Source organism: Pleurodeles waltl, chromosome 3_1 (genome assembly GCF_031143425.1).
Source record: "Pleurodeles waltl isolate 20211129_DDA chromosome 3_1, aPleWal1.hap1.20221129, whole genome shotgun sequence".
NCBI lineage: Eukaryota > Metazoa > Chordata > Amphibia > Caudata > Salamandridae > Pleurodeles > Pleurodeles waltl.
This window is the reverse complement of record NC_090440.1, coordinates 1762354645-1762378682: the sequence shown is the minus strand read 5'-3', so window position 1 is coordinate 1762378682 and position 24038 is coordinate 1762354645. Positions and strand designations below refer to the sequence as shown.

The 24038-nt window shown below is 44.3% G+C and overlaps 1 protein-coding gene across 7 annotated transcripts in view; it reads left to right on the top strand.

Annotated features, from left to right (window-relative positions):
* Positions 1-23680, top strand: part of NME9 (NME/NM23 family member 9) — a 466976-nt gene extending 443296 nt beyond the window's left edge. For 6 of the 7 annotated variants that reach the window (XM_069225746.1, XM_069225745.1, XM_069225747.1 and 3 more), the window contains one exon: positions 22640-22822. In XM_069225746.1, the coding sequence (XP_069081847.1) occupies positions 22640-22692 (53 nt within the window). In that variant the 3' untranslated portion in view covers positions 22693-22822. Of the gene's footprint in view, positions 1-22639 lie in introns of all 7 variants that reach the window. The other variant, XM_069225744.1, reaches the window with a different exon arrangement.
* The last annotated feature ends 358 nt before the right edge of the window (positions 23681-24038 follow it).

Genomic DNA, 24038 nt, shown 5'->3' with positions numbered 1-24038 from the left:
AACTACATTGCCTCCCGGTGGCTCCGCGTATTATTTTTAAATCGCTCTGCCTAACTTACAAAGCAGCTCACGGGATTGGTCCTCGATATCTTACCACTAGACTTTGTTGGTATGTTCCCAAGAGATATCTTAGGTCATCTAAGGCCTAAACAATTCATGTTCCTCGTACCAACAAAGCCAAATGGGGTGATAAAGCTTTTACCGTGGCTGCAGCAAAATGCTGGAACTCGCTTCCTCTGAATATTAGGAAAGAACCCAGCTACCTGAGTTTTAGGAAACTGGTCCAAACATGGCTCTTTCCTCGTTAGCTTCCGTTTTTTGGGCATCTCCCTCTTTCTCTCTTTTTCTCCTCTTGCCTGTTTTCCTTGATGGTTTTTTGGCGTTTCCTCACCTTCTATGCTAGCGCTTCGATGCTCTTCGTGAGCCGGAATCCGCTTTATAAATCTAACATGCATACATACATACGTAGGAGGGAGCTTCATATGCAATGGTGGTGCATAGGGCAGCGGAGGTCCTTGACCTCGAAGTGTCCTCAGGGGCTGTCAAAACTAACCTCAGGCTTCCACTTCTGAACCCCTTTTTCCCTTTAGTAAGGCACTTACTGATGTCCTGTTGCTTATACCTAGTCCAAGCCCAGTACAAAGGCTCCTGTGAACAAGAAAATTGCCCGCCGCCATCCCCCAGCACTGGCCGACCCTAGTTTCCTCACCAACACCCCATCCCTGAGAGCCTGGTAGTCCAAGCCTCAACTTCCCATGGCTCATTCCTTTCCGCTCCCCTAGACAGGGAATCCAAAAGGCTGGAAAAACTTGGGAAGATGTCTTTTTCCACCAGCCTGGCATTAAGGTCGTTGAACACCTCATGCTTATTGAACCATTTCTCTCACACCTTAAGGATTATAGTTGCGGAAGTGCTTCCACAGGTCTCGGAGGAGGACAGGGCCATACTCTTCCAACCAGTGAAAGACGAGAGGGATGCAAGGAAGTTCAGCAATTAGGTGTGGCCTGGATACAAATGACTCTCTGGACAGAGCGGTTTAGTTGACGGTGGCCTTACGTCTCCATGCCTGGCTGAGAACATCTAGCTTTTTGGGGGATGTCCAGGCAAACCTTATGGACATGCCCGTTGACAGAACTCACTTGTTTGGTGAGAAGGCAGATTCGGCGCTGGAGCGCTCAAAGGACTTTCGGGCTATGGCCAAGTCCTTGGACCTCTCGGCGACCCCCATCTGCCTTTTGCCCCTTTCGTGGCTGTGGAAAGGGCACACCATCGCGCCAGCCCTATGCCAGCCACCATCCTGTGCAAACTCCCCAAGCTGAGGACATGGGCACGGTGCCTTCAGACTTAGAGGTTCTGGAAGCCAGAAGTCATCCGCCACCCAACCTCCAGCAGCTGCAACCTCTAAGCCCTCTTTGTTTGATTCTGCAGACTAAGGCTGCCCAGTTTGAGGGGGACTGCAACATCACCTCCACCACTGGCAGTCCGTTGGCAAATCTTTAATAAGGAAAGGATAATAAACTAGGTTTATTATCCTTTCGTTGTTAAAAGAGCAGGGCCATGGGGGATCCCTCAGTGCATATGTGTGTTTGGCCGTCCGTCTCGGTCTGGCCAAACATACATGCTCATTGTGCTCTCTCCAGCCCGGCACTCTATTGTTGGGCTGGAGAGAAAAGGCACAGGCTCCCAGTCTGCCTGGGAGAGCCCTGGCTGGGAGCTCCCAGCCAATCCTAACTCTGCTCTGAGCAGCATCGGGATTTGGTGCAGGGCAGGCTGGTAGCCTGTGCCTGCTAAGAAGACGGAGGAGCGGCGGCGCAGTGCTCAAGTAATTTTTTTTAAAATTATTATTTTAATATTAATAATATTCCCCCGCCACATGCCGCCCCACCTCTTGTAACCCCCACAAGCCGTGACTGTCCATATCTCAGTGGTTTCTGATAAATTGGTGCTTCACATCCATGTCTCTTTCTTCCCAAAGGTGGTGACCCCTTTTCATTTGGGGCTGGACCCAAAAAGAGTATTGTCGTTCTACCTTGAACGCACAAAAGAATTCCGGATGGATGACGAACTCTTTCTGGGATATGTGGGGGCAAAGAAAGGTCAGGCAGAACAGAAACAAACCATTTCGTTCTGGGTCGTTCTCTATATAAAAATCTGCTATGCACTAGTCAAAAAGCAGCCTCCGAGGGCTTGAGGGCTCATTCCCTCAGGAGTAAAGCTGCGACCTTGGCATTGGCGCGCTGTGTTCCAGTCCTGGACATTTGTCAGGCAGCAACGTGGGAATCACTGCACACATTTGCGAAACAGTACTCCCTAGACAGTCAGGTCCGTAGAGATGGGCATTTCGCCTGTTCGGTCTTGCAGGACTTACTAGTGTAGGAAAAATTGTCCGCATCCCACCGCCAGGATGGTATGGCTTGGATACCTACTCAGAAGTTACTTACCTTCAGAAACTCATTATCTGCCATTATCTAGCTGCAGATTCCTTACACCCACCCATGCCGCTCTTCTGACTCATTTACTAGGGTTAGGATGATCCCTTTCAGGGCTCTAGTTTGGAGACACGACCGTCAGTTCATTTCATGGCTCTGCACTCTTGGCGTGGAAAGTCATAAAAAAAGTAACTGATGTCTGCCCACCTGGGTGGAACCTATATAGGTGACTGTGATGTCACATTGCATGCCAACGACGCTACATGGAACTGAACAAAGCCATCAGACGTTGCGCTCATGGGTACTGCTCAAGCAAAAGTTTCCGGACCCAGTCGGACACCTGGGGAAATTCATAGGTAAGGAATCTGCAGCTAGATAGAGTCTGTACCCCATAATGCATTACCAAAGGTCATTTACGTGTTCGTTAGTGTTAGAATGTGGAAAATTATAAAACAAGCTTAGAATTTTCAACAATGCATACCTTCATAATAGCAACAAATCAGTACTCATTTTTCTATCCTGTAATGCAATGTTTCAATAAGAATAAGCATTTAATTTTCCCTTTTTTACTATTCTCAGCTTTTATACTTGTACAAGATAAATGATATACTGTATAAAGAATCATCCTTGGGGGAAAAACAATTGTATAGACTTTAAAAAGAATCCCAAATGTACACAGTATGTCACTGCAAATAAGCAACACTGTGCATTGAACTCACTATTTTTTTTTAAATTTCATTTTAACTAGACTTGCTGTACTAATCTCAAGAAACATATGCTGAAAATGATAACTTCATCCTTAGAAGTACTACAAGATAAATAAGGTTCACCAGCAAAGGCAAAACCTTATAAAGACATCACCTTTGGTAGGCCACATGATGTCATAAATCCTGATAATGCCTCTACAATAGACTATTCCACTTTTACAACTGTAATCCTCCTTAGAACTTTGGTTTCAGAAACAAAAGATAGGAATTTGGTAACTTCCAAGGCAATCTTAGCTTGAATTTAAAGTTGCTATCATTATATTCTGTCTATCCACTTTTACTTTTTAGATAGACTGTGTAATGACCAGATCCAATATCAACTTTTTCATGAAAAATGATAGCAGCTGTAGTATATGTTTTACTAGAGATAGATATTTTTCCTCCTTTAAAGTTAGTAATCTCAGTATGTAAATTACTACTATCCGCTCTGCAGCATTGTAGCATTAAAATAACATACGCCCCACTTCTTGCTACATGTAAAGTCAACAGAAGATCTGGACATACATTGTTTTGAATACCTTTTTCAGTAATGTGTGGAAATATGCATTTCTGGAATCTGGTAACATTATATAAACAAAACCTTCTGATTCAATTTTAGTTGATGTGTATGAGCAATCTTCACATTCATGGTGCCACAAGTAACTGAGTCCAAACAAGTCATTTACAGGTATCTCTTCATCTTGTAAGACACCATATATCACCATTACAAAGTCCTGTGCATTCATCTTATTGAGTATTTTGAGTAAACTGTACAGATCCACTACATAGATCTACAGTGTCTTGATTACTGATGCTGAATGTATTTTAATTCTCTCAGTAAGCAGACTGTTCAACAAAGTACACATTGTAGAACACAATACCATCTGTTATTTCTCTTGAATTGCATCTAGAACACAAGGTAATGCAAACAAAGCATTTACCACAACATTAGCATAGCAGTCTATAATAGAGGGGTTTAACAACTGATAACCTACAATATCATCTTCATTTTCAACTTTTAGTTTCTTAACAAGCTCTTTATTCTCTTTAATTTCCTTCTTTGCTACACCATCACTGCACTGCTTTGAAATTTACCACTTCGGACAGATGGAGCATTTTTCATAAACTGGATACTGTCCTAAATGAGGAGCAAAAACACTTAATTGGTTGTAATCTGTAACACAACTGGAATCTGTGTTTTCTCTGGTCTTACCAAATGCAAGCAGATACAAACCAGACAATGTCCTAACTCATGGCAAAGCTGCGTACGACATACCTTCCTTAAAGATGGTACTACCAATATTAATAAATGCTACATCTGATAAGAGACATCTAGCCGCCTATTCCTTACATTAGAATCCTCCCCAGACACGAGCCTGGATCCGGAAACTTTTTTCCCCCATAGAACATTTACACGTCAGAAAATGACGTTGCACAATTCCATATCGACACTCACCATGACATCCGCGGAGTCCATAAAACCCCGTCACTGATGTCAGTTCCAACTTAAACTTGTGATTTATGAATAGTAACAGCATATTCTAGAAAAACTGTTTCCATCAAACATATAAATCTTTCACAAACAAAATATGTTCAGTCAACCTTCCAATCTGCTTTGCGCTGTCAATCTGATCAAATCATTAGGTATTCCACCTCATTCCTGTTAGGAAAACTAATAAAATCAACAACTTTACACATAGCACGATTGACCAAACCTTCCTCAACATTAAAATTAAAATTCAAAATCACTCTATAGTTTTTGTAAAGACTTAAACATTTTTCCAATCCTGCAGTTTATGAAACAGACAGACAGACACTTTTATTGATTTAGACATCATCCGAGATCAACAGTATTAACAGACTTAAAAAAGATTAAAACAAAACAACTGCTACAATTTCCTTCAAGTTAAAACAGGGGAAAAAACAATAAACAAAATGTATACAGATTGTGACACACAAATTCATCTGGGGGTGACCTTACCAATGCAATTAAATCATTAATATAAATCAGATTATATTTAAAATACAAAGGTTTTACAAATCGATTCCTTGCTTCTAACATTATCTTACTGGGACAGGCATACAATATGTGTTCAATGTCTTTAATCCCCCCCAGCATAGATTACATGATCCTTACCTGTCACTTGATTCCCTCCAATGCTTTGTAAAGTTGTTTAAAGTAAAATGCTCAAACCTAACATAATTATACATCGCCTAGTGCTATGACCTAATGTGAACCTCAAATAATTTTGAGAGATCATATAATCGAGATTGTTAGCAAAGGGCCTATAAAGTTCTAATTGAAAACAATTGAAACAATGAGCATTATCCTGTGTATAACTTAATTTAGGTGTCATGCATTTCAAAATCAGCTTCAGATATGCCGGAGTCCACGAATGCAGGTGGGCAATAGTACATTGAAAATTCTCTAATGCAATCCTTAGATTTTTATTAAAGATGTACAGACTTGGGCCTTCCTTAAAGGTGTCCTCCCTCAGGAGAGCTCTTAGAGAACCTTCTGAAGCATGCAAGAGGTTATATGACCACCTCATCATGTTTGCCAAAGAACTAGACAAACCTTTTCATCTGCAAGACTACATGTGCTTGTTCACACCAGCAGTCAGGAAGGCGAGGTATGGTCACCCACAGGGCGGCCATCCCACCTACGTCTCCTTAGCACTGTCAGTAGGAGCCACCCCTCTTGACTCCATCTTCCCATTTACCAACACTGTGATGATCACCACCTCTGAGGATGTGCCCACAACAGAGATAGTCATTGTAAATACTTACCTTCATCCTAAGCTCAAATCCAAAGGCACTTCCAAGCTGGTGGAGCTGTTCGAGAACTACATAAGCAGTGGAGAAATAGCTGAAACTGCCGATATCATTGTCTCAGGTGACTTCAACTTGCACCTACTTGGAGCTAACATGGACGAAGCTCAATCGCTCTTTCCACCACTTGGGGTCTTTCAACACAGGGGGCCAACACACATGGGTGACCCACAACAACAAGCAGGACACTACTTAAAGGCCTGAAACAACTACAACTAAGAGCCTTGAATGGAAGATTCCGGTAAGACTTGCCACCAGCTGCGACATATTTTTCAACAAAAGCTTCTACAACAATCGACTACACCTTTGTCACTTTGCCACTGTTTGATCAAGTTGCCACCTACTACCTAAGGGACAGGGGCAAGAGTGACCATTGCCCACAGGAGTTAGCCCTCCCTCTGACAATCTCCAAAATGGGCAGAACAAGAATCCCTCTTATTACTTCTTACACCACTAATTACAAACTGGTTAAATGTGCACAATCAAACATAGAGCTTGTATCCAATGTAGCGAAGGACCTGGCAGTTGAATTAGAAGTGATTGGCAGCAGTGAGGTGATGAAGTGGGAACTACTAACCACCAGGATATGTAATAATTTTGCGGAACCTATCTCCGCCCGTCCACCTACAGCCCTTTCAGCGACCACACGCGTTGTCGCAGGAGCACAGAGTCAAGCTGCGAGAAGTCAAAAGGAAAATCAGTTTCACTATAAAGGATCTCCGAAGATGGCACAGGAATCTAGACCTGCTCGAAGCCCTAAGGTACCAAAAACGGACACTAAACAAACTGAAGTGGTCAATCAATAGGACTCGCAGAGAAGACCTATGGGCCAAGCTATATACGGATGCAAATAGCAATAGCAGAGCATGCTTTTGGCACACAATATGCAATCTTACGTGCCCCTCACACGGTGGCATTACATCATACATACCAGAAGATGTGTGGGAGCAATATCTTGGAGACCATTTCAGCTGTCAGCATACAACCCTGGTACCATTCAATATGTGTAGGAACTCCCCTTCTACACAAGTGGTCACAGGAGCCATCGCTCACAATAATTACTGAATCTGTCATGGTAAAGGATCTGATAGCCCTGGGCCCAAAAGGCCTTCCCCGCAGTCTTTAGGCACAATAGGGCCTTCTGGGGATCAATTCTAGAAACTCTCTACCTGGAAATCGGCCTTACCGGCACTATCCCACATTCCTGGAAAGGGTCCATAATCTCACCCATTTTCAAAAATGGGGATAGATCGCTCCCAAAAAACTATTGCTTAATTGCCCTAATAGATAATGAAGCAAAGTACTTTGCAGGGCTGCTGCCGGAACACCTGTCTGCATTGATTGCAGAAAAGAGAATAATTCCCAAGACTCAAACAGGGTTCTCAAAACTAACTGGCACCATAACAAATATTATGGCCATTGCTCTTCTCATCGACAAAGCTAAGACACAGAAAAGGCAGCTCCATCTATGTTATGTCGATTTTAAGGCCGCCTTTGACCACATGGAGAGGAAGCTGCTTTGGAAGAAGTTGACAATCTGGGGTATTCCCCAACCGCTTTTAGATCTGATAATAGCCCTCCACACGCCAGTGAGTGGTACATAAACCCGAGAAGACTTTTGGCGGCATTTCAAGCAACCCCACAGACTTGGCTGCTCTCTGCTGATGACGGGCTAAACCTAGAAACACGTGTCCAGAGATACACAGCACTTGCTGCACCTACTTAGGTGAAATACTTTTGATTACTTTTTCAGCACAAAACGAAGTGACTGCATTTACCATGATGCATTGGGGCTAACCTTTTGCTTGAGTGTGAGGCAGTGTGCTCCCTTTTTTCTTTTTGTCCAATGACTGCTCCCTTGAGCTAACGAGCTGACGAGCTCTGGAGAGGCACCTGTGCGCCAGTGAGTGGTACATAAACCCGAGAAGACTTTTGGCGGCATTTCAAGCAACCCCACAGACTTGGCTGCTCTCTGCTGATGACGGGCTAAACCTAGAAACACGTGTCCAGAGATACACAGCACTTGCTGCACCTACTTAGGTGAAATACTTTTGAATACTTTTTCAGCACAAAACGAAGTGACTGCATTTACCATGATGCATTGGGGCTAACCTTTTGCTTGAGTGTGAGGCAGTGTGCTCCCTTTTTTCTTTTTGTCCAATGACTGCTCCCTTGAGCTAACGAGCTGACGAGCTCTGGAGAGGCACCTGTGCGCCAGTGAGTGGTACATAAACCCGAGAAGACTTTTGGCGGCATTTCAAGCAACCCCACAGACTTGGCTGCTCTCTGCTGATGACGGGCTAAACCTAGAAACACGTGTCCAGAGATACACAGCACTTGCTGCACCTACTTAGGTGAAATACTTTTGATTACTTTTTCAGCACAAAACGAAGTGACTGCATTTACCATGATGCATTGGGGCTAACCTTTTGCTTGAGTGTGAGGCAGTGTGCTCCCTTTTTTCTTTTTGTCCAATGACTGCTCCCTTGAGCTAACGAGCTGACGAGCTCTGGAGAGGCACCTGTGCGCCAGTGAGTGGTACATAAACCCGAGAAGACTTTTGGCGGCATTTCAAGCAACCCCACAGACTTGGCTGCTCTCTGCTGATGACGGGCTAAACCTAGAAACACGTGTCCAGAGATACACAGCACTTGCTGCACCTACTTAGGTGAAATACTTTTGATTACTTTTTCAGCACAAAACGAAGTGACTGCATTTACCATGATGCATTGGGGCTAACCTTTTGCTTGAGTGTGAGGCAGTGTGCTCCCTTTTTTCTTTTTGTCCAATGACTGCTCCCTTGAGCTAACGAGCTGACGAGCTCTGGAGAGGCACCTGTGCGCCAGTGAGTGGTACATAAACCCGAGAAGACTTTTGGCGGCATTTCAAGCAACCCCACAGACTTGGCTGCTCTCTGCTGATGACGGGCTAAACCTAGAAACACGTGTCCAGAGATACACAGCACTTGCTGCACCTACTTAGGTGAAATACTTTTGATTACTTTTTCAGCACAAAACGAAGTGACTGCATTTACCATGATGCATTGGGGCTAACCTTTTGCTTGAGTGTGAGGCAGTGTGCTCCCTTTTTTCTTTTTGTCCAATGACTGCTCCCTTGAGCTAACGAGCTGACGAGCTCTGGAGAGGCACCTGTGCGCCAGTGAGTGGTACATAAACCCGAGAAGACTTTTGGCGGCATTTCAAGCAACCCCACAGACTTGGCTGCTCTCTGCTGATGACGGGCTAAACCTAGAAACACGTGTCCAGAGATACACAGCACTTGCTGCACCTACTTAGGTGAAATACTTTTGATTACTTTTTCAGCACAAAACGAAGTGACTGCATTTACCATGATGCATTGGGGCTAACCTTTTGCTTGAGTGTGAGGCAGTGTGCTCCCTTTTTTCTTTTTGTCCAATGACTGCTCCCTTGAGCTAACGAGCTGACGAGCTCTGGAGAGGCACCTGTGCGCCAGTGAGTGGTACATAAACCCGAGAAGACTTTTGGCGGCATTTCAAGCAACCCCACAGACTTGGCTGCTCTCTGCTGATGACGGGCTAAACCTAGAAACACGTGTCCAGAGATACACAGCACTTGCTGCACCTACTTAGGTGAAATACTTTTGATTACTTTTTCAGCACAAAACGAAGTGACTGCATTTACCATGATGCATTGGGGCTAACCTTTTGCTTGAGTGTGAGGCAGTGTGCTCCCTTTTTTCTTTTTGTCCAATGACTGCTCCCTTGAGCTAACGAGCTGACGAGCTCTGGAGAGGCACCTGTGCGCCAGTGAGTGGTACATAAACCCGAGAAGACTTTTGGCGGCATTTCAAGCAACCCCACAGACTTGGCTGCTCTCTGCTGATGACGGGCTAAACCTAGAAACACGTGTCCAGAGATACACAGCACTTGCTGCACCTACTTAGGTGAAATACTTTTGATTACTTTTTCAGCACAAAACGAAGTGACTGCATTTACCATGATGCATTGGGGCTAACCTTTTGCTTGAGTGTGAGGCAGTGTGCTCCCTTTTTTCTTTTTGTCCAATGACTGCTCCCTTGAGCTAACGAGCTGACGAGCTCTGGAGAGGCACCTGTGCGCCAGTGAGTGGTACATAAACCCGAGAAGACTTTTGGCGGCATTTCAAGCAACCCCACAGACTTGGCTGCTCTCTGCTGATGACGGGCTAAACCTAGAAACACGTGTCCAGAGATACACAGCACTTGCTGCACCTACTTAGGTGAAATACTTTTGATTACTTTTTCAGCACAAAACGAAGTGACTGCATTTACCATGATGCATTGGGGCTAACCTTTTGCTTGAGTGTGAGGCAGTGTGCTCCCTTTTTTCTTTTTGTCCACGGACACATGGGTCCAGATTAAACTGGGAACAGGCACTCACCTCTTGGGAGGGTACCAACCACCAAAGGACTAAAACAGGGCTGCGTCCTGGCCCCCACACTTTTTAGCCTATATTTAGCAGACCTGGTGGGGTCTCTCTGCCTCACAAACCCACATGCACCAAAAATTGGGGACCTGGAACTGCCGTGCCTCATGTACACGGACAACCTTGTGCTGATCAGCCACACCAAAATAGGGCTCCAGGGACTGATAAACGCCACCCAGCAGTATTCAGACGCCAACATCCTGTCCGCAAACTTTGAAAAAACCTGCACAATGTCAATTAGCACCAAGGTGCCCCCTAAGGTGTGGTACTGGGGCAAGAAACAGCTCCTGCAAACACAAAAGTACAAATACCTCTGTGTCACCATTGATAAGTCAGGGAATTTTGTGCATCAAAGAGGGTGCATCATGGGGAAAAGGTCTAAAAGCAGATTTGAATGGCCCATCACTCACCCCCCCCCTTACAGGTATAAAAAGCTTAACTCCTGCGTACAATAACCTATGGGAGTGAAGTACAAAGAGGTAGAAACTCAGAAATTTTTAATCACACAGTGAGAAAAACTTACCAGATCATCTTCAACCTTCCGAAATTCACTTCCCCCGCCCAACTGAGACTGGAATTCAGCCTACTGGACCAGTCCTTGGCAAGAAAAGGTCAGGGGTGTGGAATTCATATAGCCTGACTCCCAGGACATATTGTTTAGGGTCAAGGGCAACAATATTTAATGTTCATTTTGTCCTTGGGACATGTAGGCCCAACCCCCTGCAGCACAAACCCTTTGGCTGCCAGTTTATAGTACCACATTATGAATCAGGGAAGGACATTGTCTGCAAAGTAATATCTGTGTCCCTATGTTAATGCTGTTTGAACTTGTATTCATGGTTCATTATTGCAAAGCTATTAGTATTAGGGTGAGCGCTTTAAGGAAATGTAAGCTTGGACTGCACTGCCGACAGTGGTCCCAGTAAAAATGTATGCACATGTTTGCAAGGTTACAAAGTTTAACAATATGAGGCTACGGATATTGCTCCCAGAATGCTCCCTGTTTGATGCAAATCTTTGCAGAAGCTTGAAAGCCAGATTGGTGATTCTTTGCTTGATTTAAATGTTACAAGCAATGCAACTAGGAAACAACCGTTTTGTTAAACTACTGTGAAATTAAGGTACCATTTCTTTTACCCATCATTCAATAAAATGTGTTGATGTATGTTGGTATTCTCAAAAAATATTCATAAAGGAAAACATCAGTGCAACCAGCTTCGACAAGATTATGGGAAACATGAAAATATACATTCATTGGCAAAGCCAATAGGTCTGACATTGGTGTTCAGCCTTTTGGTTTTGTCAATGTGTGCCTTGATTTGACATGGTTTTTGTAAAACTTTTTGTGGGAGTTGCCGGGCCTTAACATCATAACAAACAAAGGCAAAAAGCAAAAATATTTTTGGCCTCAAAAAGCACTTCTTGCCACAGTAGTTCAGGGCATTACTGAACAAAACTACTGTATGTGTCAAATGGTCCATATGAAAGAGCAAAATGCGGTTACTCACAGTGAAGCCAATTTATAAATAGATAGAATTTAAATAAAAACAAAGTCTTGGATAACCAATTAGGGACCCAATTTTTTAAGAAGATCTCAAAAGTGCACACATAGTATATGTCCCTGCATTAGTGCAAATTTACTGCATTCATTCACAAGAATTTATAGAATTAGGCCAGGAAATTGTACACCTAGAAAATATTTGTGAACTGCATTTTAGGACAAGCAAATATGCATATGTAGATTTGCTCATGCGAAAATCTGTTGAGCGTTTACAAGTTCACTTTCCCTCCAACCACTTTTTCCAACCCAGGGAGAAGTTTTACTTCTGGCCTTGTCAGGAGTACATTTACAGCCTTTCACTGTGTGGGAAAAGATTAAAGAAGAGCTGGTGAAAACCCCTAAAACAAGCGAGTTAGTAAGTTTGCAGAGACTCAAAAAGGCATTCCAACCCTGGATCTACTGTTTACCTCTAACTCCAGCTCAGGATGTAAATGCCCAAGTTGTTCTGGTGAGCAAACCGGTAGTGACTCCTAAAAGGGTTCCACAATAAGGTAATTGCTGGTATTCAAACACTACTATAGTTTTAGCCCTGGCATAATGCAAGAGGCTATTATCATAGCTCCTATATAATGAGACTGATGCCATAATGTATCACTGCACTGCATGGCATCAAAGGGACAAGTGGCTTTTTACTGGACTTGTAGCGTAGATTTATGAAGCAACCTGTCCCATGGACAAGTAGATATTTTATAAAATTCCACACCCTTGAAGGTGCATACATAAACTTCTGGAGTAAAGTCCGAGGAGCCACTTCAGACTCCCTTAATCATGAGGCATCTTAGTCTGATAGCTTTCGAGGAGGATTTTAAAATGTCTTCTTTCAAATGAGCTATAAAATCTATTTGAGGCACCAACAAGAGCAATTGACTTAAGTCCAATATGAGAGAAGTGAAAAGAGCATTCTAATAACTGGGAGAAAACCCTCCCTAAGTAGGTATATGTTCTTAATACCTCTACCGGCCTTCCGCCCCACTGCCATTCCTAAGGGTGAAACTGATTTCTCCCTCTAAAAATGGCAGGACCTTAGTTTTGGTGATGTTTACTTAAAAAAAATTGTCCTCAGTACTTAGAAAGTGCATCCAATTTACCCTGTAGACCAATTGGAGTAAGGTCAAAGATGACAATGTCATCAGCGTACATTAAAACATATAACTTTTTAAATGATTTTTTGGGGGAAATTATTTGCTTTCAAAAGACAATCGGGTAAGTCACTGAGAAATCAGGAAAACAGAAGGGGAGCTAAAATGCAACCCTGTTTCAGGCCATTTTGAGATAATATCTTTGGGGTCAACCTCTTGTCACACCCTCTCTTTACCCATAAGAACTCTGCACCAAGTAGATGTATGCAGAGCAATTATTAGCCTTAATAAAGCATTAGGGATCCACATTCTCACTAGTTTTCACAACAGAGAGGGTCTATCGACTGTATCAAAAGCAGTTGTAAAATCGACAAACACACAGTATACCACCTGTGATTTGAACACCACACATTTAACAATTAGTGTTTGGTCAAGAAACCTGCTTGGACTGTAGGCATCACGTCCATTGAAAAGGCCCAGTCCTTAAGGTGTTCCAAAACACTGAGGCAAAGCTCTTCCCTGTAGCATCAAGAAGAGCAATTTGGGAGTATTTGCAAGGCGACAGATGGGAGCCTTTCTTATGAAGAGGGACCACAATACTTCCTGTCCATGAACTTGGAATACGTCCTGTTTCTCAGCAGTAAGAAAAGAGTGGGGTGAGAAGCTTACTCCAGCTTTCGGGGGCTCAGTGTAATATTTTTTAGGGTAGCTTATCTGGGCCCATGGCTGCCGAAGCTCTTGCTTACCTTATGTATGACTCTAACGTTTATGCATTGGGGGCTACTACATGTTGGACTTGCTTGGGAGCTGGCGTATACTCAGAGGATTCTCTGACTGAAAGCTATTCGTCCATTGCAATTCAATAGTTAGTCCATTCCTTCTATGGAATAGGAAGTCAGTGATTGAAGTTGGGGAAGATTATGCAAAAGGTTTGAAATTCTTTGTTGGTTTAAGGGATCACTCCCATTTGCAAAAAGCTCCGATATCTCAAGGACATAACACAAGTCTTATGCTGAAGTACCTGACACTGACTCTCTGGTAGAGCTTTTTACCAATGAAAATTTCATAGAAAGTTGGTTGTCTTGAGAGGACTTCAAACTTAGAAAATCTGGGGCCTGAGGATTTAACTGCATCGGCGCTGCCGTACTAGGAAGATGGAAGACATATTTGAATCAAGTGTAACCACAGAATGTTTAATGTTTTTGTTTGTAGGCCCTCTACTCTCTTTAACTCCTCACTTGGGGGAGCACTAGGCTGGACGAGTTTTATTTTGTGAGACGTCCACATTGTGATCCGCGACTGGTTCTTCTCTTTATCATTACAGGCTTCTTTATCTTTACTTTAATATTGCAGGTTAACTTTGAATCAATATCTTGTATAGATGAAGATGACAACTGGGCATTTCTAGAGGACCCTGCTTCATTAATACAATTGAATATTGGATAACAGGGTGGGGTCATCTTTCTCACAGCCTGCCTCCAAATCTGGTGAAGATTCTAAGAACAGTCTGCGAAGAGAAGAAACTGTTTTACCTTATTTCCTTTTGCTTTTTCTCCTTTTGGGATCTCTTACTTGTTTGAGTTGTGCTTAATCTTTTGGAGAACTGAGATTTTTAGCCAGGTACAGCCTCGCTTATGGGCACTCCCCCTCCAAGGTTGTCCCTTGCGGCTATTGGGAAGCCACTTTGATTCATTAGAAACTCTAACAAGGTACCCTTTGAGGAGATAGAGATAGTAGAGACTCAGGTATAATTACATGCCCATTGGCAGGCTGAAAAGATGTCAAAAGAGGCAAATCAGGAGAGTGAGATAGATTGTCTTCAAGATCTGATGCTTTGCTTGGGATACTATTGAGTAGTTCAAGAGGCTCTTTTGGTGGTTTGCACTTAAACGAACGAGGGAGCTGACTCAAGTCTGTATCTGGTAGTGTGAAGTCCGCTGGGGGAGTATATATTAGAGCAGCTTGAAGAATTGCCCGCTGGCTACTTGATTCAATAGGGGAGACAATCCTGTTAACTTCAACAATTTCTACATTTTCAACAGCTTTTAGCTTGTGTTCCACTATGCCAGTTTTAGTGGTATCATATGAACCTTCTCCACACATTGTGTTACTTCCTGCTGCTGGTTTCCCATTACCGTTGGTTGAGGCAGAAATTGCAGGAAAGAATTTGAGGGTTACTGTTAGTCTGCCAAGAGCACCAATGTGCTCAGATTTTTGCTTGCTTCTGTTTACTGATTGTAATGTCCCCAACTTCTTCATTGTTATGGTACAGTTCCTTAACTTTTTAATTGCCATAATAACAAGGTAACTATACCACACTTTTTTCCAGTTTAGTCAGATCGCAACCTTCAATCACAACAAAGAAGGATTCAAAAATCGTTTTTGAGAGATAGCAATATTCTGGATCTTGGGACCTATATAATGTGCCTCTAAAAGTGAATTTAGATTAAAAGGATCTGAGGCTTGCAGGAAGATTAAGGCAGAGGGAGAGTGTTCAAGGGAAAATGGACTAAGTAGGGTAAGTGGAGGGCCCAGGGACGGGGGAGCGCGTAGGGGAGGGCAAGCCGCACACAGGCCTAGCTGGGCCGCTTAGACTCTCTACCGGGTCAACCCTCAAGACAGGGCACTAACTGTTCTTCTAACACCCCTTTGCTATGTCACACCATACACCCATTGCAACCAACTACTGCAAATTTTCATTCATTTACCATTTTTGTCACATTGTTTCTTGATGTATATAGTACTGGAGTACTTCATAGAGACATAGTAATTGTTGAACATGTTCTTTTTTACAATGTCTGTACTGTCTGGTTCAAAGTCGGCAAGATATTGAATTTCTGGAAAAGACTTCAAAACTCTCTTTCGAGTTGATGCCAGACCTAGATTCATCCAATCATTTCCTCTTGACTTACAATATAAACTAGCTAAACTCAAGCGATCACAGCATTCACCTGATCCCAAATATCTGTGTGAACGCATTTTCAAACTGATGCTGTACAATTTATTTGTTAGAGACGTTTCAGCAGAGATTCCTTCCCACACAGCTTTCATCTCCATCTTCTCACATTTTGTTGTATATGAAGTTACAGCTATAGAGGTGTCTGCCACAAATTGAATATCCATATTGGCATTCCGCATTTTCAAAATGACAGAATTGTAGTCATTAACATTTTGAAGCCTCTGTTCTGCTCACGTAGTAGGGTGATTTACGAGTAAGTGTATGTCTCACTGTAGACATAAAACCGTTCACTCTACCTTTTGAAATAACAGGTCTTGGAAATCCAAAACAAAATTTTGTATGAAATTTTCCCTTTGCTCTTTATTTCCACCAACAGTACTTCCCACATCTATGTGATTAGAAATGCAAAACATTCTGCTTTAGGCTTTTTGCCTCAGTATCTTTTGGGATGCTACATGTAATTTACTGTTCTATGACGGAAGGTACAGACTTGTCTGTGATTGTTCCAAATGTCGGTGCACCTTTTATCCACAACAGCATATGCAGATGAGGAGCACCTCTTTCTTGGTACTGTTTTGCCAAAAGAAATCAATAACATCTCCCAGTGGTGATTTTTTTGTTGTTGCAGATGAAGGACAACAGAGCTTGAAATCTATGGTTAAAGTACCTGCAAACATTTGAGGCATCCAAAGAGCAAAGTTCTTGTGCTGGGACTACCGGGCCACGGCTCCAAAAGCTTTGAGGGAGCGGTCACTGAAGCTCCTTGTGACCCTGCAGTCGACATCAGCAGGCCTGACTCCTCGGAGGTCACAGTCCCGGTTGAGCAAAGGTCCAGGAGCCCCAAGTCCTCTTCGTCCCACTCGAGGTCCTCCGGGCACTTGATGAAGAGGCACAAGAAGAAGTCCAAATGGAATTTGACTTCACCATGCCCGTTGGCGGGCGAGGCAAGTTGGGAACGTCAACGTTTCAGGCACATTTCTGCGGAATCGTTGCCAGGGCCGACTCCGAGCGTCCCCCATTTTCCAGGAGCCAAAGCAACCCCGCTCAATTAAAATAATTTTACGAGGCCATGTGCCGCATATTTGAGTGGACCAGCCCCGTCGGAGGGCCCTTGGGACCCGCAGGGTTGGAGGTGACTTCATCAGCTTCTGCGTCGGTGGCTTCGGCCTTAGCTTTGATGGTGCCTCATGGATCCGCTTCCAGGTCTGGAACGGCACCGGTCGCACACAGTTGACCTTCTCCACTGCCGCTCCCACCAGTGGCGCCACCCCAATTCTAATCTCTGGTGATCCAGAGCTGGAACGGCGTTACACAACGCAGATTCTGGTGCCGACAGCACCCACAGGTGCCAGATCATTGCCTGAGCATTTCTTAGACCAGCCTCGACCCTTTAGAAACCCAGATTGAGCCTTTGGACTGGTTTGAGGAGCTAGGAGAAGCCAGTGGACTGGACACCTACCAAGATTCTGGCTTGCTCTCTCCACTACTGTGGCTACGGAGGAGGGGGTGTCCTATGCAATGGTGGTGTGCAGAGCAGTGGAGGTCCTGGACCTCGAACTGCCCTCATTGTAAATCAGGACTAACCTCCTGACAGAGGTGCTTCAGACAGGGACTTCCTCTTCCAAACCAATGTTGCTCTTTAACAAAGCCCTCACTGATGTCCTCCTGGGGACCTGGTCCAAACCCACCACAGGGGTCCTGTAAACAAGACAATCGGCTGCCGCCATTGCCCTGGTCCAGGTGACCCCAGTTTCCTTTCCCAACACCTTACCCCCTAGAGCTTGGTAGTCCAAGCCTCCACTATCCAAGAGGCTGGACCCATTTCGGAAGAAGATGTTTTCTTCCAACAGCCTGGCATTCAGGTAAGTGAACACCTTATGCCTATTATACCGTTATTCCCACACTTTGTGGGATACGGTGGAGCAAGTGCTGCCCCAAGGCCCGTGGGATGCATGGGCCATTCTCTCCCAGGCAGTGAAGGATGGGAGAGATGCGGCAAAGTTCATGATACAGTGTGGCTTAGACACAACTGATTCACTGGGCAGAGCAATTTCATTGATGCTGGCCCTTCGATGCCTCGCCTGGCTATGAACATCTGGATTTTTGGGGGATGTCCAGGCAAGCCTTAAGGACACGACCTTCGATGGGTCTCACCTATTTGATGAGAAGGCAGACTCGGCGCTGGAACACCAAGTCCTTGGGCCGAGCGACCCCTCGTCAACCGTCTGCCTTTCATCCCTTTTGAGGTTACGGAAGGGGCATGACGCTGCACCACGCACATGCCAGCAGCCGCCCTGCTCCAGGACCACAGCTTGTGCGAGGATGCAGTTATGGTGCCTTCAGACCTAGAGGGTCTGGCCAGAAGTTGCTCGCCACCCAGCCCCGTGCCTCCGCAGCGTCCAAGCCCTCCTAGTGTGATTCTGCAAGACCATACTTGTCCCATTGGAGGGAGGATGCATCATCATCTCTCTCACTGGAGGTCCTTGACATCGGACAAATGGATCTTGCAGATCATACAGAAGGGTTACTACCCCCCTTCCAGTCTTTTCCTCCCCCAATGCCTCCCTCAAAAGAATGGCTGATGGAGGATCAGTTGGTTTTTCTCTGTGAGGAAGTTACAGCTTTCATGGTCAAGGGAGCCATAGAAAGGGTCCTAATATCAGAAGTAGGCAGCGGTTGTTATTCCCGCTACTTCTGATACTCAAAAAGAACAAGGGTGCCCTAATCTGGATTTGTAGGGCATCAATCTCTTCCTCAAGAAGGAGAAATTCAAAATGCTCACTCTAGCTCAGGTCTTGTTTGCCCTAGATCAAGGAGATTGGATGGTAGCGTTGGACTTGCAGGATGCGTACTTTCACATCCCCATCCTGCCTGCCCACGTGCGTTACTTGCAGTTTACCGTAGGCCACGAGCACTTTCAGTTTACCGTGCTTCCCTTTGGTCTCACCAGTGCCCCTCGGGTGTTCACCAAAGTGATAGCGGTGGTGGCAGCTTCCCTGCGCAGGTTAGGGATTTCAGTCTTCCTCTACCTGGACCACTAGCTGTTGAAGGCTCCTACGCCCCAGGCTCTCATCACCCACCTTCAGACTACAGCGGACCTCCTGCATTCGCTGGGGTTCACTATAAATATGCCGAAGTCACACCTGACTCCCTCTCAGAAGCTCCCTTTCATCTTAGCTGTTCTGGACACAGTGCAGTTTCGGGCCTATCCTCCCGAGCAGCGAGTTCAGGATATTCAGGTTATGATACCGATGTTTCGTCCTCTATCCTGGATTTCGGTGAGACAGACTCTGAGACTGTTGGGACTCATGGCTTCCTGCGTCCTATTAGTCAAACATGCCAGATGGCATTTGAGGGCTCTGCAAGGGGCCTAAAGTTCCAATGGGCACAGCATCAGGGAAATCTTACCAACATGGTTAGGATCTCGGAAGGAACTGCAAAGAATCAGCAGTGGTGGTTAGTGAACTGCGATTGGGTCAAAGGCAGACTCCTCTCCCTTCCCCAACCCGATCTTACACTAGTGACAGATGTGTCACTTCTGGGATGGGGTGCCCATCTGGGAGAGGTGGAGATCAGGGGCCTCTGGTCTCTGGTGGAATCCGAGATCAACTTATTTGAGCTCCGGGCGATCCGGCTAGCATTAAAGGCATTTCTTTCTGTTGTGAAAGGGAAGATAGTACAGGTGTTCACGGACAACACTACCCCAGTGTGATAATGCAATAAACAGTGTGGTTGTCAAGAGGCTCTACGTTTCTGGACGTGGATGGAACAGCAGGGCATAACCCTTGTGGTTCAACATGTGGTAGGTTCTTTGAACGCCAGAGCGGACAAACTCATCTGGCGATGCTTAGCGGATCCCGAATGGTGTCTCCACTGGGAGGTGGCGCAAGGACTCTTTCAGCAGTGGGGAGAGCTTTGGTTAGATCTGTTCGCCTGTGAAGAGAACGCGCAATGTCAGCAGTATTGCACGTTGGAGTTTCCAACGCGGCTATCACTAGGTGACGCTTTTCGTCAAGAGTGGAGCTCAGCCCTCCTGTACGCCTTTCCGCCCATTCCACTTCTGCCCAGAGTTCTCAAGAAAATCAAGAACGACTGGGCCCAAGTAATCCTAGTGGCTCCGGATTAGGCATGAAGAGTCTGGTATCCAGAGCTTCTCAAAATGAGCATAAGTCCTCCAATTAGGTTGCCTCTTCTGGAGGATCTTCTATTGCAGCAGCAGGGGAAGGTTCTCCACCTGAACCTGTCAACTCTGCGGCTTCATGCGTGGAGATTGAGCGGCGTCAGTTGATGGTTTATGACCTCCCTCCCGAAGTCTATAATGTCATTCTGGCAGCCAGGCGTCCTCTACTAAGAAGGTTTATGCCTACTGTTGGAAACGTTTTGTATTATATTGTACAGAGAGGTCTATTGATCCTCTTTCTTCTTCTATTTCTAAAATCCTTCTTTTCATTCTGTCACTCGCCCAACAGGCTTCCTCCTTAGGGACCCTTAAGGGCTATCTTTCTACCTTATTGGCTTTTCTTCGCTTGCCTGATCAACAGTCTTTGTTTAAGTCTCCTATTGTACAGAGATTCTCAAAAGGGCTTGTACATATGTTTCCACCTATGCCTTTTATTATGCCCCAGTGGGACCTTAATCTAGTGCTTACTTTCTTATGTGCGCTCCTTTTGAGCCCTTACATAATTGTCCTATCCGGCTGCTCACTATCAAAACAGCCTTCTTAGTGGCGATCACATCTGCCAGGAGAGTAAGTGAGATGCAGGCTTTATCATCAAAACCGCCGTATCTCACAATATATCCTGATAAGGTAGTCCTCAGAACTCATGCCTCTTTCCTCCCCAAGGTGGTGACCCCGTTCCATCTGGGTCAGAACATCCCCCTGCCCCCCATCATTGCTCTACTGCATCCCTCTAAAAAAGAGGAGGGACTCCACCGTCTAAACCCAAAAAGAGCATTGTCATTCTACATTGACTGCACAAAAGAGTTCCGGGAGGACGACCAACTCTTTGTGGGGTACGTTGGAGCAAAGAAGGGTCGGGCAGTCCAGAAACGAACCATTTCGCTCTGGGTCGTTCTCTGTATTAAAATCTGCTACGCATTGGCTAATAAGCAGCCTCCTGAGGGCTTGAGAGCTCACTCTACAAGAGGGAAAGCTGCTACCACGGTGTTAGCTCGAGGCATGCCGGTACTAGACATCTGCCAGGCGACAATGTGGGCTTTCATGCACACGTTTGCAAGACACTACTGCCTGGATTGCCAGGTGAGAAGAGAGAAGCATTTTGCTTGCTCGGTCCTACAGGACTTCCTTGTGTGAAGTATATCTTCGCAGCCCACCGCCAGAAGTTATAGCTTGGGTATCTATTCTAAGATAAGGAATCTGCAGCTAGAAGTCTCTATCAGATGAACAAGTTACTTACCTTCGGTAACAAATTATCTGGTAGAGACTCCATCTAGCTGCAGATTCTTTACACCCACCCAGTTCTCTCCGCTCTGTGGATATATGTATATACATACTATATTTTTTCAGATTGTTACCCTTTCTCCAGGCATGTCATTTTGCTCAGACAATAAGAAAAAAAAAAGTTGCTTCTTCCATGACTCTACGCTTCTGGTGTGGGAAGTTGTGGAAAAGAACTGATGTACGCGCGCCGAGGTGATGCCTATATAGAAGGCCGTGACGTCACAGACGACTCCAATGACACCATGTGGAGCCGGACGCCGCATGTGGATCCAAATGATGCCACCTGACAGCACGCGCAGGGTACTGCTTAGCAGAAAAATTCCAGATTCTGTGCTGACACCAGGGAATTCTAAGGTAAGGAATCTGCAGCTAGATAGTCTCTACCAGATAATTTGTTACATGAAGGTAAGTAACTTGCTCATCATGGAGGGGGGGCGTTTCCAGAGCCAGCTCACCCTTGCACGATTCTTTTGATTTGTCCTCTTCTGTGTGCATTGTGCAGGATGCCGGCCGTGCCTAACTTTACATTTAGCTACACGGTGCATGCGTTCACACCGTGTTTTATCGTGTTTACCTGCACCAAGGTTACTAAAACTGAGTAAGCACCACTCACCTCACTTGAAAAGTACTATGTGAAAAGCTGTTCCCTCGCCTCTCCTTCTCATTGCATACTGAAACAAGAATTTAGAATGCAATAGGTGTCACATTTTCAACAGTTAGAGCTATTGGCGTTGTAAATGATAATGCCTTTTGCCTATGTGTTTGCATCCATAATATACAGCTTTATCGGTGCTTCCTTCTGCCTTCTCTTTTCTGCACAACCTTAAATCCTTGTAACTTTCGTTAAAGCCTTCTGGTGCAGTCCCTGCACCACTTGGGTAGGTTGACTGATCTTTGTTATCTGACATTGTGGCTTCCTGAAATGGAAACAGTACTCTTGTAATGCCTTGTTCGTTTCTAGGAATGGAACATTAGAGCATACCCCTGAATGCCAGGCAAGTGCGAGAAAGGAGTCCGTGAGCAAATGGCCTCTTTTTGTGTCCAGTAAAAAATTTAAATGGTATAATAAATACAACTTCTTACAATCCAGCTTTTTGGCTTGATTTTATTTTTTGTGTTCATTTTCAGAACACAGCGAGGAAGGCCAAGCTGCAACAGAAGAGAAGAATGAAGACAGCTGATGGAACAATAACCAAGATGCATGTACAATAGATATTTTATGCAAGTTTTTAATCAGATGAACCGTTTGTGTTCGTCACTGGCTCAACAAAGAAACTGAACAATTTCATAATAAAAAGTAAATGACATACAGATATATATGAATATATATTTACCTACTTCTGCCAGCCAAAGTCACAGATTTCTCAAATGTGTGCAACAAACACAGGTTCATTCAATCCTCGCATACACCCTCGAGTCTCGGAAACAAACATACGGGTATTGCTTAATTCTGGCTGAAAACTCTTCAGTGTGAAAGGGGTGAAGCAATCATGGTGAATGTTTTTAGAGTTCTACAGATAAAGGTGGGTGCTTTTGTCACTTTTTAGTATTTTCCATAACATTAAAATTGTACGCATTTTTATGGGAATGTAGGCTCTGAAGAAGCCCTTGTATGCTAATGCTGTGCATTATGCAAGAGAAAATTCAGCGTAACTCAAGCAGTGTCTGTCTAGAAGCCCTAATTTAGAAACAAAACAGTAATCACATAATACCTCGCTCCAGCCCTATGGACTGCTGAGAGATGAACATTCCTTTTAGCTTCATGGTAGCCAGTATTGTACTTTAGAAATACCAGGTAACTACCTCCGGTTCACCAGAAAATGCGTGCCAGCTCGTTCACGGAAGTATCACATCTGGCCCCATGGCCAATGGAGTGGATCAATTGAAGGCATCAATAATTGTGTCAGCCCTGAAATTGTATGAATTACGTATGTGAATATTTTTGTTTGCCTATATAGCCTATATATTTATTATGGCTTCATCGTTTTTATTACTAGTGTTATTACAAAATCATGAGTGGGAGCAAGGTGTGTGTAAAAATAATTCCACGATCATGAGAACAAACAGATAGCTTACACAGTTGGGCTTTGAAAGAAAAAAACAGTATGGGTCACGTCAAAGTGAGAATAAGTCAGTATGTTTCATTAAACTCTTTATGACTGAACTGCAGGCACAATGTGTTTAAGAGCTTTATCTATTTCTCAAGCAAAAGTTAGTTTCAGAATGTAAAATGCCAATGTGTGTTTTGTAACCGTAGAAGAAGCCCTCACATATTTATGCACATTCAAATTAACATAAGGGTTGAAGGTAGATCATGCAAACACTTAGGTGTATACAAATATTTATTATTACTATGACCACCATCATCAATGTGACACCTTCTCTTCAGCTTCAACTATCACTATTCCTGTTCTTCAGCTCTCAAAGTAGTGTTATTTACTTTATTCCAATTTATGTAATGTTCTACCTCAGCGATAGTCCTAACTCTTAAACTAACCTTGAAGATCAATCTAACATTGTCCTTAAC